We start from the raw sequence: 19,890 nt of genomic DNA on the forward strand, positions 1-19,890 counted from the left end.
TACACAAAATGTGTAGAAATTACTGTTTCCTCATATCACACTTCTTGTCAAATTTATGAATAAGTAATATCTCACTGATGATTCCATTTAAAAAGAAGCAAACAAAAAGGTATATTTGTTCATACATAGTATATTTGTACATACATACATATGTATTTTTTTCACACACACACACACTGTGTTTTATTTTTACAAGAGATAAATAAACTGACGCCAAGCATTGTAAATGGATGACCACAACAAAAGCAACAATGATTGCAATTACCAAACACGAAACACACTCATACTGTGTCATAATAGTGACATTCAGTCCAGGAATCCTCCACTGTAACAGCTCCTTTACTTTGCAGTGATAATTGATTTGTATATTTTTTGCCTCTGAGTCCTTGTGGGTTATATATTTTTTTATTCAAACAGAAAGTCACAAAAATTATAATCATCCTCATCAGTTCACTCAGTCCCATGTAATTAATTTGTTTTCATCTTGATCTTTTGTTAGCACTTTTATGAAGTCATCAGTTTTCCATTAGAGTTCTGAAAATGCTTATTCATTCAGTTCAGCAGTATAGTCAGTTACCAGAAACCTGTACTTGTCAGAGGCTTTTCCATGAATTCCTTGAGGGTGAAACCCTTTTATAGGAACATTTTTGCAGAAGCATCAGAGCACACCCAGAACTGTCTGTAATGGACAAAAGGCTTAAAAATGACCACGGTTAAAGATTTGATGAAAGTTCATGATAATGCAGTTGACAAGGAAATTTAGTTATTTCTGAGATATACATTTTAAAGTAATAACTAGAATTATGACTTATAACATTATACCAGAACATATAAGATTTTTAGAAATTTCATGTAATGTCTGAAACATTTATGTTAACATATTTCCATACAAATAATCCAAAGAAAGTTTAGTATTAGTTGTTTTTTTGTTTGTTTGTTTATACTGCAGGTTCTTATTAGTCATCAGTTTTATACACATCAGTGTATACATGTCAATCCCAATCGCCCAATTGAGCACACCACCATCCCCACCCCACCGCAGTTTTCCCCCCTTGGTGTCCATACGTTTGTTCTCTACATCTGTGTCTCAACTTCTGCCCTGCAAACAGGTTCATCTGTACCATTTTTCTAGGTTCCACATACATGTGTTAATATACAATATTTGTTTTTCTCTTTCTGACTCACTTCACTCTGTATGACAGTCTCTAGATCCATCCACGTCCCAACAAATGACTCAATTTCGTTCCTTTTTATGGCTGAGTAATATTCCATGGTATATATGTACCACAACTTCTTTATTCATTCATCTGTCGATGGACATTTAGGTTGCTTCCATGACCTGGCTATTGTAAATAGTGCTGCAATGAACATTGGGGTGCATGTGTCTTTTTGAATTATGGTTTTCTCTGGGTATATACCCAGGAGTGGGATTGCTGGATCCATACATATGTATTTTTATATGAGCATACAGATATAACATTTAGGTTTATGTAAGCAAAGAAAGTGTCTGGAAGTATGTAATCCAAATACTGTTAGCAATGAGTATCTCTGGGACATGGGTCAGGGCAAGGGTGAGCAAACTATGGCCCATGTGCCAAATCCAGCCCTCTACCTATTTTTATAAATAAAGTTTTATTGGAGCACAGCACACTCATCATTTACATATTGTCTGTGGCCACTTCACTGTACGAGAACAGAGTTGAGTACTTGCAACAGAGACCATATAGCCTGCAATGTGAAAAATATTTGCTGTCTGGCCCTTACAGAAAAAAATTTGCCAAGCCCTGAGTTAAAGAATAGGTGGAAGCAAGGAACTTCTACATTTTACTTTTTAGGATTTATATTGTTGGATTATTTTTAGTGATGAATATAGATTGCTTCTAAAAATGAAATAATTTGTTAGCTCATTCCGTACTAAAATGTTAAATAATAACTAAAGAACAGTTTGATATGAATTGTAGAAGCTTTTCTATAAATAGAAAGGGCCAACAAATAAAGGGTGAATCTTTTCTGGTTTAGAGCAGTGGTTCTCAAAGTGTGGTCCTCAGACCAGCAGCATCAGCATCTCCTGAGAATTTGTGACAGATGCAAATTCTTGGGCCCCACACTAGACCTAAGGAATCAGAAGCTCTGAGACTGGAGCCCAGAAATCTGTGTCTTGTCAAGCCTTTCAGGTCATTCTGGGGTGTGCTAAAATTTGAGAACCACAGCTTTAGGGAAAGGCAGTACTTCTCACCATGGCTGCATATTAGAACCACCTAGGAAACATTTCTAAATGCCAGGGCCCAGGCTCCACTCAGATCAGTTAGATCAGAATTTTGTTTAAAACTCCCCCAGTGGTACTGATGTGCAGCCAAAATTGAGAACCACTGTTCTATACCATCTGTTCTCAATGATGGTGAAAGTAGAATAGCATATCAAAATAACCTGAAATTGAGGGTCATTTTTTAAATTCTCTCCTTCCTTCACAGTACTGCCATAGTAAGCCACTTTTAATTATGAAAATGTGTCATATCCCTCAGGTGTATTAGGACAGGAAAAAATATTCGAATCATCGCTTTAGAACATGCGGTAACAAACTTCTGTAATTTGCTGACCATTACAGATACAGTAATTTACATGGTATATAAGGGAGACAGTGTTCTAAAAATAAGCATTCTTAATTAACCCTAGCAGGAGTCTGATCTCCATCACTGAAGTTTTCACTATTTATATTATTTGTTCAACGTAGTATCTTTTAACAGAACATAATGAGAAAAGAAAGATTACTGTCACCAATGGAAACTGGATTAGGGTTGTTTTGTTTGTTAAAAACATTACCATTATTTGTGTGTGTGTGTGTGTTAATTCCCACTTTGGGAAGTGAAGTAGGGATCCTAAAGTATCTCAGAAATAGTAAGCAGTATGTCGGAAATATGCATTAAATTACTACTTCTGTATTAATTGTTGTGTGTTAATTTTATAATGGTAGAGTATTAACATGCAATGTATGATTTTGGTTGTTTTATGCTGTCATTTTATCTCAGCTGCTCAGGTGTCACTTAATAAATAAATAAATACTTAACTATTAAAACTATTAAAATGGAATAATCTCTGTAAAAAAAAAAAGAAAAAACATTATTACTTCAACAGTTGGAGTTTCTCTTTACTCTTATTTCTCCCAAAGAGCTATTATTTTTTTAAAAATCAAAGACTTTTCAGTCAAAACTTGTATGAAGAGTGGATTTGATTCCCAATCAAATTCCTTCTAAGTAGAAGCTTTGGAGCTTAGTGTGAGGTCTAGGGGACTTACTTCGAGTCTTTGAGATGACTCTGCCAGCCCCCAGCCTGAAGAAGAGAAGTTGTAAGAATCGCCGTTAATCGTTATGCAGCCTACCCTACTTACGTATGGCTCTGTCAATACCAGTGGAGAGTTGGACTTTTTTTTTTTAATAAATTTATTTATTTTGTTTATTTATTTTTGGCTGCGTTGGGTCTTCGTTGCTGAGCACGGGCTTTCTCTAGTTGCTGTGAGCGGGGGCTACTCTTCTTTGCGATGCACGGGCTTCTCATTGCGGTGGCTTCTCTTGCGGCGGAGCACGGGCTCTAGGGTGCACGGGCTTCAGTAGTTTTGGCGCATGGGCTCTACAGCGCACGCTCAGTAGTTGTGGCACATGGGCTTAGTTGCTCCGTGGCATGTGCGATCTTCCCAGACTCCGGGTCGAACCCATGTCCCTTGCATTGGCAGGCGGATTCTTAACCACTGCACCACCAAGGAAGTCCCAGTTTGACTTTTTTTTTTTAATTTTTATTTATTTTTTTGCTGTGTTGGGTCTTCGTTTCTGTGCGAGGGCTTTCTCTAGTTGTGGCAAGTGGGGGCCACTCTTCATCGCGGTGCGCGGGCCTCTCACTATCACGGCCTCTCTTGTTGCGGAGCACAGGCTCCAGACACGCAGACTCAGTAGTTGTGGCTCACTGGCCTAATTGCTCCGCAGCATGTGGGATCCTCCCAGACCAGGGCTCGAACCCATGTCCCCTGCATTAGCAGGCAGATTCTCAACCACTGCGCCACCAGGGAAGCCCCCCCCTCAGTTTGACTTTTTGAACCAACTATTTTGAGCTTGTCTTAGAGCTCACTTCAATTAAACTTTTATTCTTAAGGAGCATAGACATAGATCATCACCTTCCATTTCCATTTTGTGTCTATTGTTTTGTTATAAAGTACCAGGTTCTACATACCTTGGCTCCTATAGGTAGGCTTTAATTATATTTATTTACACACACACACATACACATATACAAAGTATTTTTATGCTGATAAAATAATACTCATGTAAAGTTATATACCATCTGGGAAGTAACTTGATAATCCTACGAAGTTGACTTTCTCATACGTATCACCCAGCAATGCCAAGAGAACCACTCGCATACACAAGAAAACATAAAAGGATGTTCAATGCAACATTTTTTGTAACAGCAAAAAATTTTAAACAACTTAATCATCAATAGAGAAATAAATAGACTAGAGATTATATAGACAATATAAATGGAATTCTATACAACAGTTAATATTAATGAATTAGATTTTAATTATAACCATGAATAAATCTCAAAAATATAATATTGAGTGAAGAAATTGCGGAATGCTTAATAGACAATGATACCATTCATATAAAATCTAAAAACAGAAAATAATATGTTGTTTGTATATATATGCATACGTAGTAGAAAATATAAAAGCTTGTTTGGGAATGATACACACCAACTTCAGGATAGTGGTTACCTCTGGGGGAAATGAGGAAGAAGGGGAAAGGAATTGGGAGGGGGCGCTTTTCCCTGTATCCGAAATATTTTATTTCTTCCACAGTAACAGCAAAAAGATTTAAATCAGATACAGCAAAAAGGTAACATCTGTTTAAGATGTTGAGTACTTGAATATGCCAAATTATTTTCTTTATAGTTTAAAAAGTTAAAGAAATGCTTATTCACTGTAGAATTAAGAATGAAATAAAACTCACATGCAATCTCACCATAGTGAGATTTAAATCTAACTGACTGAAGCAAGTTCCAAACCTTTATCAGAGGCTATTCTCAGTTAAGCAATACTGTGTTTAAGGGCTGTCAAGTTGAATTAGTTTTTAGAAGCCTAACAATCCAACCCCATTGTGGCTGCTGTGATGGTTGAAACCAGAGGAAGAATTCAGCATGGTCTTCTGAAGTACAACATAAAAAATTTAAGCATGCCAATAAAAGCCCAAGTAAATACTATAGAGAAATATGGCCTAAAATGTGAATTATAACATCAGTCAGGAAGCAGTAGTGGAATTGAGCCAAAATCATGAGAACTCTTAATGTTTTTTTTCTCTGAGAGTAATACAAGCTGTCATCACATTTCTAGATCATTCAATCACATAAAGTATAGTGTCCATCTATACAGACAACTAAAAAGAAGTTGCACACAGTTCTTATTTGAGTGATTTCTGTTACTGCTGTTCACCACAATCAGAAATTTTAAATGCTCTTTTTATATGTTGATGCTGACATCTCGCTAACTAGGGAAGCTAATAGGATAACTGGTGAAGAGGACAGAAACAGTACTGAGAAGTAGCATCACACCTAGTAACATGTTCACACGCATAGAAAAGAAACGAAACAAGAAAAGCCCAAAGCCTGTCCTGGCTGGCTAACCTATGTATGAGCAGGGTGTAATACAGAGGTATGACCAGTTGTACTCCCCTAGTAATCCTGAACAGACATTATTCTGCATCCGTCTAAAAGGCTTTGTTTCAGTCACTGTCATTTGAAACAGTATATTGTTACCCCTTCCAATTCTCCTAATTGAAATTTTTTCAGCATTTTATTATGAAAATTTTCAAACATACAGAGAAGTTGAGCTCACAACAGTACCCTACCCCTAGATTCTACAAAATTGATCGGTGTTTGTAATAGTATTATTTAATTAAAATCTAGAATGGCAAGATTTCTGTACATTTTTCAACAGTTAATAATCACCAACTTCCCAAAACGTAGTAGATACAATCAGTATTTGTTAAAGGTGAAAACACTAATAATTGCAGCCTCACATATTTCTGGCAATATATAAAAGATATTCTGAATAGATAGAGGACATTCAGCGTCCCTTGACTCTATATCATTAAGTATTTATTGAGAGCCAGATCCTAGAGAGGATGTTAAATAGCAAAAGATGAATAAGTTATGGTCCTGGCCTCCAGGAACTCACAGTCTACAGAGAGAGGCACATATGTAAACAAATCCATGCAATACAATGTGACTAAAAAGTGCAGTGAGGGCCCAGAAGAAGAAGCAACTCAGTCTTGGAAATCAGTAATGCTCTCATAAAAGGAGTACATGCATGGCCCAGGGCCTCAAATAAGTGGAATTTTGTCTGATAGAGAAGATTTCAGATGCAAAAGCTCAGCAATATTAACAGTACACCACAGGTCTGGGGAAATGGCGAGAGTGTAGGGTAATAGGTTTTCAAGCAGAAATGTGATATCTGATTTGTTTTTAGGGAAAGAACTCTGCCACCAGAAGAAGAGTTGAGGCTGCAGGCAAGCAAGTAGACAGGCAGGAGTGCCTCACCTCTCTTACAGCCATGAGAATGGAGCCTTTTTTTTTTGAGTGTGTACTGCATAACCACACCAGTGATGCAATAAGCAAGATAACAGTCCCTCTATAACTGAACTTAGAGCCTTGTACCACCCACCTGTCTGTTTACAGTTCTGCCAACCAGTTATTTTTTATGATTCCTTCTGATTTCTCCCTTCTTACTCTATAAAACTACTTTCTAATACTAGGAAACTGTTGAATTAGTTCCTTCCTCAGATCATGTGAGAACATAAAGAAGGAGTTTCTCTAGAGATAAAAATGAGAAAAAAAAAAAAACAACGCATCTTGTTTTGTGTTTATATCTCCAGTAGCTGACACAATGTTGAAATATCTTAAGCTTTCTGTAACTCAGTGAAACGTTGAAATATTTAGGAAGTAAAGTGAACAGGAATGAGTGATGTATAGGATATGGTGGATGTGAAAATGGAGATTTGCTAGAATGGCTCCAAGGGTCTCCTGGTTCTGGGTGACCAGGTGGATGGTGATGTCATCACCTGAGATAACAAATATCTAGAGGATAAATGAGACTGGGGGAGAAAAGAGATCATGAGTTCATTTCTGACAGTAAGTTGGAGTTGTCTGCTAGTCAGTTGATGTGCTTCTTAATCTTGAAAATCTTCGTATATAATCTAGTTGAACTTTTGATTCACAGAGCCATGAGAACAACCAGAATTGTTCCAGCGTTGAAAAATAAGTTGGCTAGCCCAATTAGCCAAAATTTATAATGTTTAGAAATTGTTTATTCAGGGTGTGCTTCCCTAGATATATACTGTTTGGAACTTATCCCTTTTTGGATTTATTTTAGCTTGATTCATGTAGCATCAAAGGAACAAAGAAATGATAACTAATAACTCTGTCAGTTAAGTTAGAGAATTAAAAAGGACATATGCTAGAGGTAATGAGGCTGGGTCAGGGTGGGGGGAATAACAGAAAAAAGAGAAAAACATATCTAGACCAGAAAGAAGATAGACATCCTAAAAATAATTTTAAAGCTTTTTTTTTTTTTTGGTTAGTACAGTGGGTTTTCCTTTGCTTTACTTGGTTTCGGTATTTTGTTTGTCTGACTGTGATCCAAGTATCTACATTTATTTAGAATTCTATTTTGTATGTAGGCTTATTTGACAGCCCAAGTTCGTTCTTACAGTAACGCAAGTTTTCATATGGGGATTGTACAGTTAATATATTATTAATTTTAAAACCACTTAAATAAATTTGGTTCCCCTGCTATTTAAAAGTTAATTTGTCTCTTCATTGGGTTCTGTGATAAATTTTAAATTCCTCTCCTCACAATGTAGAAATAACCATGTATACCTCTTTTGCCTTTTTATAGCTATTTTCTAAAAATGATTCTTTTGTGCAGAAGCAGGAATGTTTTATGCTATTGTCATAACAATTCTAAGTTTGTCAAATTACAAGTTATGTAAAAGACTTAATTATGCGCTGTGCTGCAGTTGAGCCAGAATTATAAAGTATGTGTGTGCGTGCTATTTTGACAACCACAATACATTTTAAGGAAAAATAATATCATTTAAAATACTTTCTTTACCATGTTAGTCTTCGGCAAGCAGAGAAGGGCTTTTCTGAAGTGAGATTAGACAATAGAGCCAACTTCATTTTTTATGCACGTGAACGGAGAGGGCTTGAGGTTATTAGTTGAAACCGAGTAACCTTTCCAGGCTTTCATCTCTTTCTTTTCAAATTTGAATATGAAAAGCATATTCAAGTCAAAGACCATCACTTTAATGACATTTGGCAGTTATTTGATTTATTAGGTTTTAGAAAAAATTTTCCTTTAAATATTTCATCATACTATGCTAATCCTAGTAATATTGCCAGCTGCAGCCTTGTACCTGTATTAGTGGAGACAGAATGGTGTGGAATTTTCTCTGTCATCCTAGTAAAATTTCCATGAATCTACTGAATAATAAAATAACCTTATTGAAATATTCAGATTTAGGTTTTTAGTTAAAGTGTCTTAGAATACATAATAAAAGAAAATGTCTTTTGAAAGAAGGGGATAAAATTACTTCATCAAATATTGAGGGGGTTTGCCAGCCATGGAAATTGTTCTTTATGGGAATATTTTTACAATAGGGTACCTATGCTTTTCAATTTGATTAATTATATTATATACTTTGAAATATCAAAATAGTAATCACTATGGTGAATTTACATACTGATTTACATCTGACAATGAATTCCTAAAAGTTGGTTATATAAGCAGGTCTTAGTATCAGGATTTTTAATTATTATTTTAAGTTATATAATTTATAGTAGGATGCCTCCGAATTTAATAAAGAGAGATTTAGTAAGGGGGAATAAAGAACAAATTTTAAATTGTAAACATTTAAAATCAAATGTAAACATTTAACCGATGAATTATCTTGGTGCGATCTAATTTTTAAGCCATAGTCTATCATTTGTTTTAAATTATTACTCAAGGAAACATATGTGACTCTTATATAATGTTTGTGACACCAAAATCTATTAAATAAGGATTGAGATGAAAATTACACAAATATATATTTTTAGTTAATTCTGTAAAAAGGAGATAAAAATAAATTACAAGAAAATGTGTTAAATTCGATAAAAATTTTCTTCCTTCTGTTTGAAAACTTACTACTTATTGAATGAAATATGTTATGGCAGAATATATAAGAGAATGAACTGTAGTCCTAGTTAATATGGATTCGCGTAGCTACTTACGTTAGCATAGTAGCTATACAGTATTCAACAGGCTTTGATCTCTGAATAACCAAAACTTTCTCAGGTACCGTAGAGTAAATAAAAGCAGTGACAAACATGTATTTCATTACATAGTTTGAAACAAGGCCAACTGATACATGTCATTCTGAAAGTAATCGGAGATGAAGATCTCATAATCTTCATTCCTGATGGACTACTAGTGGGGTATTTATAGCCTCAAATGTAAATCAGGAGACTATTGCCATGACACTGTTAACTTCAAACCCTGGGGCATTAGAAGCTCATTCTCCCTCTCTCTGTCGTGAATAATCTATCATGTGTAACTAGACAGTAGGGTACAATACCTTCCAAAAAAGAAATCAGTGAAGGCCACTGCCTTTATGTTTTATTTAAAATTGATAGTGGAAAAGAGTGAAGGATTTTTTGTTCGTTTTATTTGTTCTGTATCTTTTTTTGTTTTTGCTCTTTAAACAGCCATCAGAAAAAATTCGGATTGAGATCATAGCTCTAAGCCTTAATGATTCTCCAGTAACTGTAGATGATACTATCCAGCGACTATTCATTGAGTGCCGATTCTACAGTCTTCCTGCTGAAGAGACACCTGTGTCACTTCCAAAACCCAAGAGTGGGCAGTGGGTCTACTATAACTATAGCAACGGTAGGTATGGTATTTATAGTATAAACTTTTGTCTATGAAGGAAGGAAGCCAAAGGAACAGGGAAAAAGTACATTTCTCTAATGTTCGCATAAAACCATGGAAGTGTTGTCAGAATAGATTAATAAAAGTCAAACCTGTAGCATAAGGATTAAGAAATTAAATTTAAGGTACAGCTGGCCCTCTGTATCCATGGGTTCCACATCTTCAGATTCAACTAAAATACGTTGGAAAATACTTGGGGAAAAAAATTCCAAGAAGCAAAACTTATATTTGCCATGCATCAGTAACTATTTGCATAGTATTTACATCTGTTTACATGGTATTAAGTTTTATAAGTAATCCGAGATGATTTAAAATATACAGGAGGATGTGCACAGGTTATATATGCAAATACTACACCATTTTATATAAGGGGCTCGAGCACCCTCAGATTTTGATATCTGCGAGGGTCCTGTAACCAATCCCCCTCTGATACTGAGGGACAGCTGTAATGCTACAGTTAAAAGAAAACGAAAACAGTGGGAAAACAATGTTTCTAGATGTTCCTGCTATATCATAGAAAAATGCCACCTGTGTCTACAATTGAATTTAATCGAAAAATATGATATTTCAAGGAGAATAAAACTACTAGTTTTTTTATCATATGATTCTAACAATTTAATGGCCTAATTATTTCCGCATTTCTGCTCAATGTCATCACACAGATGTTTTTACAATATACATGTATATCTCTCCCAGTGTCTAGATGCTCAGGATTTTAATTGAGTGATATAAGTTCTTAAAATACCTTTTCATTTTTTAGCCCACACATCCCTTCATAGCAGTAGGCAGGTGTTCTCTTTTAGGGCTTTACCTATCAGCTAGTTGATATGAAAGTCTGCTAGACCAGTATAGACCCAATAGGCACCCTGTAAATTCTTAGATCAACCAACTTTAAGACGTTTTTAAGGACAGTATATATCAGTGTATAATTAGAGGGGAGTAAAAAGATCATATCAAGCTGCCATGACCCTAAGTTAAAAGTGCTTATTAAGCTCTTCGAAAACCCTATATGAAAACAAACCAGAAAGATGGAGTGTTGCATTATCTTTAGCAAAACAGGCCATCTCATGCTAGTTGAACACCAATATTTTTTTCTCACCAGTTTTATAAATTTCTTTTTTTTTTTTTTTTTTTTTTTTTTGCGGTACGCGTGCTCTCCCTGTTGTGGCCTCTCCCATTGCGGAGCACAGGCTCCGGACGCGCAGGCTCAGCGGCCATGGCTCACGGGGCCTAGCCGCTCCACGGCATGTGGGATCTTCCCGGACCGGGGCACGAACCCATGTCCCCTGCATAGGCAGGTGGACTCTCAACCACTGCGCCACCAGGGCAGCCCTATAAATTTCATTTTAATCAACATGTATAATCATTCTATTGTACCACTAGGATTACAAATGCTCATGGTTTGTTTTTTTGTTTTGCAGTTGGCATTTTTAGAAACATGCTCATTGCTTGAAATAGTAATCATGAGTATCCAGAGATCTGGTCTAGTCTTCCCCATATCTATAATTCTTACTAGTTACGAGAACTTGGGCAGCGTGTTTCAATTTCGTGATTCCCTGTCTTATCTGTTGAATAAGGTGCTAAGAACCCTTCCAGCTCAGATTCTATAATTCTGTGATAACAGGTGGGTTGAGAAGTCACATGGGAAATAAATAACGTGGTCAGGACAAGAATCTGATTTCTCCTTCCTATCATTGACTTGATCTAATAGAACATTTCCAAAAATACTTTCTCAAGCTTCCTAGAGATGTTTTAACTGCAAAGTATCAGAAAAGTAAGCCATAATTACGATATTATTAGTAATGAAAAAACTCTTTAGTCAACTAATTTTTTTAAAATATTCCTCAAATTTTTAAAATTATTATTTCTTCTTTTTTTTTTTGGCTGCGTCAGGTCTTAGTTGCAGCACGTGGGATCTTTCCTTGCAGCACACAAGCTTCTCTCTAGTTGTGGCGTGCGGGTTTTCCCTCTCTAGTTGTGACGCGTGGGCTCTGTAATTTGCAGCACGCAGGCTCTCTCGTTGAAGCGCGCGGGCTCAGTAGTTGTTGAGCGTGGGCTTAGTTGCCCCATGGCATGTGGGACCTTAGTTCCCTGACCAGGGATCGAACCCACGTCCCCTGCATTGGAAGGTGGATTCTTTACCACTGCACCACCAGGGAAGTCCCTAGTCAACTAATTTTAACGAAGGTACCACCCAAGTAAAGAGACAAGCCCTTCTGGTTTTTGTATTATTCGTTGCAAAGGGCAGCAGTAGACTGTTTGGTTGGACTGACGACAAAATTGTTTTTTAGAAATTGGTTGTACATTGAGACACTTGGCCATGCAGCAGAACAGAGGTTTCCATTTGCTTAAGGAGCAATGCAAGTCATTCTTTGGATGAAACCTGTGACACATGCTCAAGTATCCTGAATTTTGTACATTCTCACATGGTGACCTAGGTCTGTTTGAGGCTTTTTGTTGGTTTATTGGTTGGTTGGTTGGCATTGATTTGGTTGTTTTAAATGTTTTCCTTTTACTGCAAGATACCCTACTATCTAAATGGTATTTTAAGAGTTGCTTATGTTTCTAGTGAATTAGTCATTTGATATCAACAAGAAAACCAGTAATCTATTAGAATTTAATTCATTAGAAGTGTTTACTGTACCTTTCTGCAGCTTCTATTCCTACCTATTGAGATTTGACTATATAGAATTTTCAAGGTTAACTGAAAAGAATTTTAAGGATATTTATCTGGTGGGCAGGGAGAGGAATGTACTTTGTGCTTAGAAGCAAATTAATGCTGTTTTATATCTACTGTATCTGAAAAAATGAAGTCCTAGATCATCAGCAAATTTGAGAAATAACATTAACCTTGGAGAAGGTTTATTTTTCACTTAAGTAGGACATACTGAAAGTGTTTATTTTTAAATTACTATGTTTGCATCTCCTTCATTGCAGGAGAATCTCCTTGGTTAATAAGTAACTATCTCACTCATCTAATTATTGTGATGATTAACCATTCACTTGTTATTTGATATAAAAGGTCAATATAAATGTAGGCTTACATCTTCCAAATCTTATTAAGTGTTAATGAAAGTAGTTTTATTTCCAAACTGACGTTTTAATTGAGACAGAAAACTTAAAGGACAGTTAGTACATGCTGTCTCCTATTTGAACACCATACCAGGCAAGAGGTTAACCAAACCTTGCGATGATTTTTACCCTGCATTATGACTTTAATCTATTCAAAAGGGATTTGTATACTGAGGCCTAAATTAGGTACATAAAATGAGAGGTTTAGACTAGTGATCCCCAGGATTATTCATAGCCTAATTCAGTCTCTTTATTAAGAGGTGTTAATACCAGTTTCACATACACGAAATATATATCTTTTTAGGGCTACTAATACTAGAAGAAAAAAGAAAAGAATCAACGTTGAATTAACTTGCTAGACACTGGTAGCAAGAACAAAACATTTGTATTTTATTGGGCTTGAAAAATTTGCTTGGAGAACGCTGAGAAAGCAAGAAAATAGTTTGGAAAAGAATAAGATTAATGGTAGGTCTACAGAATGTTGTCTGGGCTGAATAAATTCTTCTAGGGAGTTGACAGTGGGAAGAAAAAAGATTAATGAAATCGTCCAAAGCTTTTATGAGACTTATACAGATCTAGGCCTTTAGTCTCTGAGCATTGAATGGTCTATCTGTTGGAACAATTAAAGTTTAATGCAGAAGATGAAAAGGATGTAGAACTTTAGATTTTGTTACTAATGGGAGGAAAAACTTGGCAAAGATAAGGACTGGGGGGATGATAACACTTCAACACAAAAGTTATCTTCAAGGTTATCAACCCTTTATATAATTAAACCATCTGCATTTCTTCTGCCAAATGACATTGATAAAGAAAATAAGGATTTCTGCAGCCTGCAGAAGTGAGGGATGTGTTTTTAATGGTAGACAATTCAAGATCAACTCAAGTATTTGGACTACTGGTTTGTATCTTGTTTGAGACATATGCTTTCAGTAAATTTATGTCAAAATCTAGCAGGTCCTAAAGAAATGTGATTTCTGATGAGAATGAAAGGTGGATAGCTTAACTTTTGGAGAGTTCTGATACATTTCATAATCACCAGAATTGCTTTTTAAAGGATGTATTTCAAGTTTTGAAATTGTAGATTTTTTTTTTTAACCATCTAATTCAGAACACCAAATGGATGTCCTTGGGATCATGACCTAATTAGAGGTAACCAAAGTGTCTCTATCTCCCACATGTTTAACACAAAAAAAATGTTTACTAGTTCCTGATCCTTTTCAAAAATCAGTCAAAGGAGTGTTGGGCCCAAACGCTGGTTCTCAATGGTATCCTGACCAGCAGCAGCAGCAGCTGGGAAGATATTAGAAATGCAAATTCTCAGGCCCTACCCCAGACCTACTGAATTAGAAATTGAAGGTGAGCTCAGTAATCTGCATTTTTAACACATCCTCCAGGGATTCTGATGCTCATTAAAGACTGAGAACCAATAGGCTAGGTTAAGATCCCCAGTCTAGGCCTTGTTTGTGCAAGCAGGAGAGCTGTGTAGTTCTAACTTGGTACACTTTTGGAGAACCAAACTCATCAGTAAGTAGCTTGAGTTTTTTCGAAAAGGAATTTTTTTTTTTTGAAGTATAGTTGATTTACAATGTTGTGTTAGTTTTAGGTGTACAGCACAGTGATTCAGTTATAGATAGATAGATAGATAGATAGATAGATAGATAGATAGACAGACAGATATCTTTTTCAGATTCTTTTCCCCTATAGCTTATTACAGAATTCCCCTATGTATAGTCCCCTATGCTATACAGTAGGTCCCTATTGTTTATCTATTTTATATATAGTGGTGTGTATCTGTTAATCCCAAACTCCTAATTTATCCCTCCCCCTACCTTTTCCCCTTTGGTAACCATAAGTTTGTTTTCTATGTCTGTGGGTCTGTTTGTTTTGTAAATAAGTTCATTTTGATCTTTTTTTTTTTTTTGATTTCACATGTGAGCGATATATGATATTTGTCTTTATCTGGCTTACTTCACTTAGTATGATAATCTCTAGGTCCGTCTATGTTGCTGCAAATGGCATTATTTCATTCTTTTTAATGGCTGAGTAATATTCCATTGTATATATGTACCACATCTTCTTTACCCATTCATCTGTCAATGGACATTTAGGTTGCTTCCATGTCTTGGGTATTGTGAATAGGGCTGCAATAAACATTGGGGTGCATGTATCTTTTCAAATTATAGTTTTCTCTGGATATATGCCCAGGAGTGGGATTGCAAGATCATATGGTAACTCTATTTTTAGTTTTTTAAGGAACCTCCATACTGTTCTCCATAGTGGCTGTACCATTTTACATTCCCATCAACAGTATAGGAGGGCTCTTTTTTCTCCACACCCTCTCCAGCATTTATTATTTGTCGAAAAGGAATTTTTGAAAGTGTTCAGTCAAGAGAACTGGTTAACGCACCTGGACCAGATGTAAATATCTAAAGCAATATCCCTTTAAGAAAGAGTGAAAGGAGGGCGAGACGGCCTCTCTTGATACAGCGATGGAATTCTCTCTCACATCCCAGTCTGTGCTAACAACATGGTTGCAGCTTAAACGGCAGGAAGAGCTCTGGCTTCATGTGGAAGAAGGAGAAGGTATAGCATGGAGGTTAAGAAGGCAGGCCATGGGGCAGACCTCCCTGGATTCAAATTCTAGCTCCACCACTTTCTAACTAGGTAACCTGAGGCAAATTACTTACCTTCTCTGGGTCTGCTTAATCATCTGTAAAATGTGGGTCAGCATGGTTCTTAACAGATGTGATTGCAGTAAGGAGAGCATTGAGTGTAGTACCTAGTACATAATAAACATTGCTCAATAAATGGGTCAGCATGGTTCTTAACAGATGTGATTGCAGTAAGGAGAGCATTGAGTGTAGTACCTAGTACATAATAAACATTGCTCAATAAATGGTGGTCATCACTATTTTTATCTTTGTCAAGAGAATAGGATATACAGTGTGCTGGTCAACTGGATGAAGCAGAAGGTGTCACAACTATACCATTTTTTTTTTTACCAATTTCAATGGTAAAGATTTTTTTAAAAAAAGTTAAACATAGAATTGCCAAAGATTTAGCAATTGTACTTTTGGAAATGTACCCAAAAGAATTAAAAGCAAGGACTCTGACAGATGTTTGTACACCATGTTCATCACAGCATTATTCACAATAGCCAAAAGGTGAAACCAGCCTAAGTATCCGTCAAAAGACAAATGGATAAACAAAATGTGCTGTGTTTGTATGTATGTGTCTGTATGTGTATATACATGTACATACAGGAACATTATTGAGTCTTAAAAAGGAATGAAATCCTAACACATGCCATAGATGAACCTTGGAAACATTATGCTAATTGAAATAAGCCAGACACAGAAGGATAAATATTATATGGTTCTACTTATAAGAGGTATCTAGAATAGTCAGTCATAGAGACAGAAGGTAAAATAGTGGTTACCAGGGGCTGAGAGGAGGAGGGAGTAGGCAGTTACTGTTCAGTGGGTGTGGTTTCAGTTGGAGATGATGATAAAGTTCTGGAGATGGATAGTGGAGATGGCTGCAAAACAGTGTGAACGTACTGAATGCCACTAAGCTGTATGCTTAAAGATGGTTAACATACTAAACTTTATGTTATGTATATTTTATCACATTAAAAAATTTTTTTCAAGCTGTTGAGATTCATCAGAACTGGTCTAGTTTAATTGAAAGACTATTTGGATGCTAGACGTTGAATTCAGTCTTTTTTTTTTGTTTTAAATCACTGAGATTACCCTTGTCTTCAAGCAATGTAGACCACTATAATTAACAACACTGTATTTTGTATTTGAAAGTTGCTAAGAGAGTAAAAAAAATTGTCACCATGTGAGGTGATGGATGTTAACTCACTATGATAAACATTTTGCAATATATACATATATCAAATCATTATGTTGTACACCTAATACTCATACAATGTTATATGTCAGTTATATCTCAGTAAAACTGAGAAAAATTATCACAAAAGAAATGTAGGCCAGTATGGCTTAAAAGCTTTATAACTCTGAAGTCAGAAAGGATATGGTCTACCATATCTTGAATTGGTAATTAACAGCAAAAACAAAAAATTCCAATTTGGAAAAGAAAAGTTCAAATTTAGCTTGGTGTACTGGTGGCCAAATGAGGTCCCATCTCCCAGCATTAGTGGAAAAGCATGACTTTTTTTAAAAGCATGCCTTTTTAGCATTGATAAGTAAAACACTATATTTACAAAATATACAAGAACACTTTGTCTTTTATGATTCCTATAAATCTCAGTAACCTGTATCATCGGTCACATTTACTAATATGGTATCGTGCAAAGAGCAAAAAGCTAAGAGCTGCTGTTTGACCTTGGTTCTTCCTTCTCTTAAACTACCAGCCCACCTCCACACAGACCTTTGTGCCTCACTCAGTGCCCAGCATGTGCCATCCCTGGCCCTCGGCTAATATTTGTTCAACTAGCCAACGATTAAATGAGTTGATAGCATCATAATTTGAGATTGAACTCAAATTGTCCAGGGAAACATTCTCAGTATGAAATATGTTTGTTCCCAACGTAACCTGGCTTTAGAACTGTCATGGTATCTTTTCACCCTTTGTGTATTTTTGATCAGGGATTATCTCTAAATTGAGATCTGGTCACAGGAGAGACTTTAACTCCAAAATGGCACCTGAAAAAGAAATGTCTTCAGAAGTTAGCGCATGGCTGAAAGGCTGCTACCGAGCTGAGAAAAAATAATCAGAATGAAAATTAGAGTGTTCACACTGTGAGATGCCATTTTCCCAAAGTGCAGACATTTACAGTTTCACGTGTTCACTGTCTTCTTCCTGGTGGATCTTTAGATGAGTTACCTAATCTTATATTTCAGCCAAGTAAAGTCTAACCACACTCCTGCATGCCAGCGTGAACCTTTGAAAACCAAAGACAAACTTCACACCCTAAAAAGCCTCTCTCTCTCCCTTCCACCACAGGTCTATGCCGTACCCCCACCCAACCACCAGCAAGCGTCAGTGTGTGGATTTCCTCAACCCATTGCACTAGGATGCCTCTTTTATTGCATGTTGTGGCAGGAGAGAAGGATTAAATTACCAGGGCTGTCGGGAAGGACAAGCTCTCTGCCATACATTATCATGTCACTTGCTTCTTGGGTGAAAGAAAATGCAGTAAATCCCTCAAATACAAAGCAATAAAGACCGCTCGCTTTTACTGTCACGACTGCCACTGCCATTAACAGGCAGTGACAGCGATGTGGCACTCTTAGATGTTGCTTGTATCTTTTCTGACAGTGTGCACGTAAACCTGCCAGTGACATGACATTAGATCACATGACTATTCAGATTTGATTCTGGTTTCCAGCGCGGCTTTCTTTTCCCTCGCGTACAAGTGAGGTGGTATGACTTGCGCCTCTAAAAACAGGTATTTATACAAATACATGGTTCTAATGTAGCATATTCCTGAGTGACTTCTTGCGGATTTTTTTTTTTTTTTTGGTTTAGTGATCTACGTGGATAAAGAAAACAACCAAGCCAAGAGAGACATCTTAAAAGCTATACTACTTAAACAAGAGATGCCTAATAGAAGGTACATTTAAGCATTCTAAATTATCTGGCAGTTTATACAAAGGAGATCTCTGTAGCGTGGTGTGGTGGGGAAAGAAAAGCACGAGATGAGGAAGCAGAACACCTTACTTCCCTGATTCACTCAGTGTCCTTGAATGAGTATGTGACCTCTCTGGGTCTCTTTCCTCCTAGAAATATCACAGCCCTGCCTATCATACAGAGTAACTGTAAAGATCCTATCGTGCTTTGCAAACGAAAAGACTGTACAGTGTAGTGTATAAAGTATCCCATTGTCAGTCAGGTATAAGTGTAAAGCACCTAACAGTGATTGCCAGGAGGGGGCGCTCTGGACTCAATGGCTGGAATATAAATTCTTGTTCTATCACTTACTAGCTGTCTGACCTCAGACAACCACCCTGTGCCTCACTTTCTGCATCTGTAAAATGGAGATAATACAGGGTGGTTGTAAAGATTAAATGAGATGATATGTGTAAGATGGATAGAATAGCGCCTGACGCAGAGTAAGTGCACAGTAAATATTCACTGCCGTCATTATAAGCAGCAGTAATATTATTATTTGTAATAGCTCATCAGCCTTTCATACTAATTTTTACCCCACTAGCACTTTTTAATAGTTCATCATGTCATGTTATTTTTAATGCTTTTTTGGGGCAAACTTGAACAGGACACTTTGCATTTTTGGTCAGTAGAGAAATTATACCCTTTCGAGAAGGAAAAAAACCTGATCTTAATAAATTCTTGCTGGACTTCCCTGGTGGCGCAGTGGTTAAGAATCCGCCTGCCAGTGCAAGGGACACGGGTTCGAGCCCTGGTCCGGGAAGATCCCACCTGCCGCGGAGCAAGTAAGCCCATGAGCCACAATACTGAGCCTGCGCTCTAGAGCCCGCCAGCCACAGCTACTGAAGCCCATGTGCCTAGAGCCCATGCTCCGCAACAAGAGAAGCCACCGCAGTGAGAAGCCCGCTCACCGCAACGAAGAGTAGCCACCACTCGCCACAACTAGAGAAAGCCCGCGCGCAGCAACGAAGACCCAACGCAGCCATAAATAAATAAATAAATAAATAATTTTAAATACATTTAAATAAATAAAGAAGTTCATACTTTTGATTGAGCTCCCATCCATGCAGTCTGAGGAGTTATCTAAGTGCTATCCATCAACCCCTGATCTGGGGGCTTCACCAACGCCCCTCTGCTGGCTTGTCCCCGTTGGCCTGGGTGGACCC

The 19,890-nt window shown here is 36.8% G+C and overlaps 1 protein-coding gene across 3 annotated transcripts in view; it reads left to right on the top strand.

Moving 5' to 3' along the window:
* RPGRIP1L (RPGRIP1 like) overlaps positions 1–19,890 on the top strand; it is a 99,133-nt gene that overhangs the window by 70,415 nt on the left and 8,828 nt on the right. The window contains exons 23-24 of one of the 3 annotated variants that reach the window (XM_029213538.1): positions 9,790–9,973; positions 18,584–18,668. The exons of 1 other annotated variant lie outside the window; for it this stretch is intronic. In XM_029213538.1, coding sequence (XP_029069371.1) covers positions 9,790–9,973; positions 18,584–18,668 — 269 coding nt within the window. The remainder of the gene's footprint in view (positions 1–9,789; positions 9,974–18,583; positions 18,669–19,890) is intronic. One more of the 3 variants, XM_029213539.1, reaches the window with a different exon arrangement.

Source organism: Monodon monoceros, unplaced genomic scaffold (assembly GCF_005190385.1).
Source record: "Monodon monoceros isolate NGI ecotype Baffin Bay Population unplaced genomic scaffold, NGI_Narwhal_1 Super_Scaffold_10, whole genome shotgun sequence".
NCBI lineage: Eukaryota > Metazoa > Chordata > Mammalia > Artiodactyla > Monodontidae > Monodon > Monodon monoceros.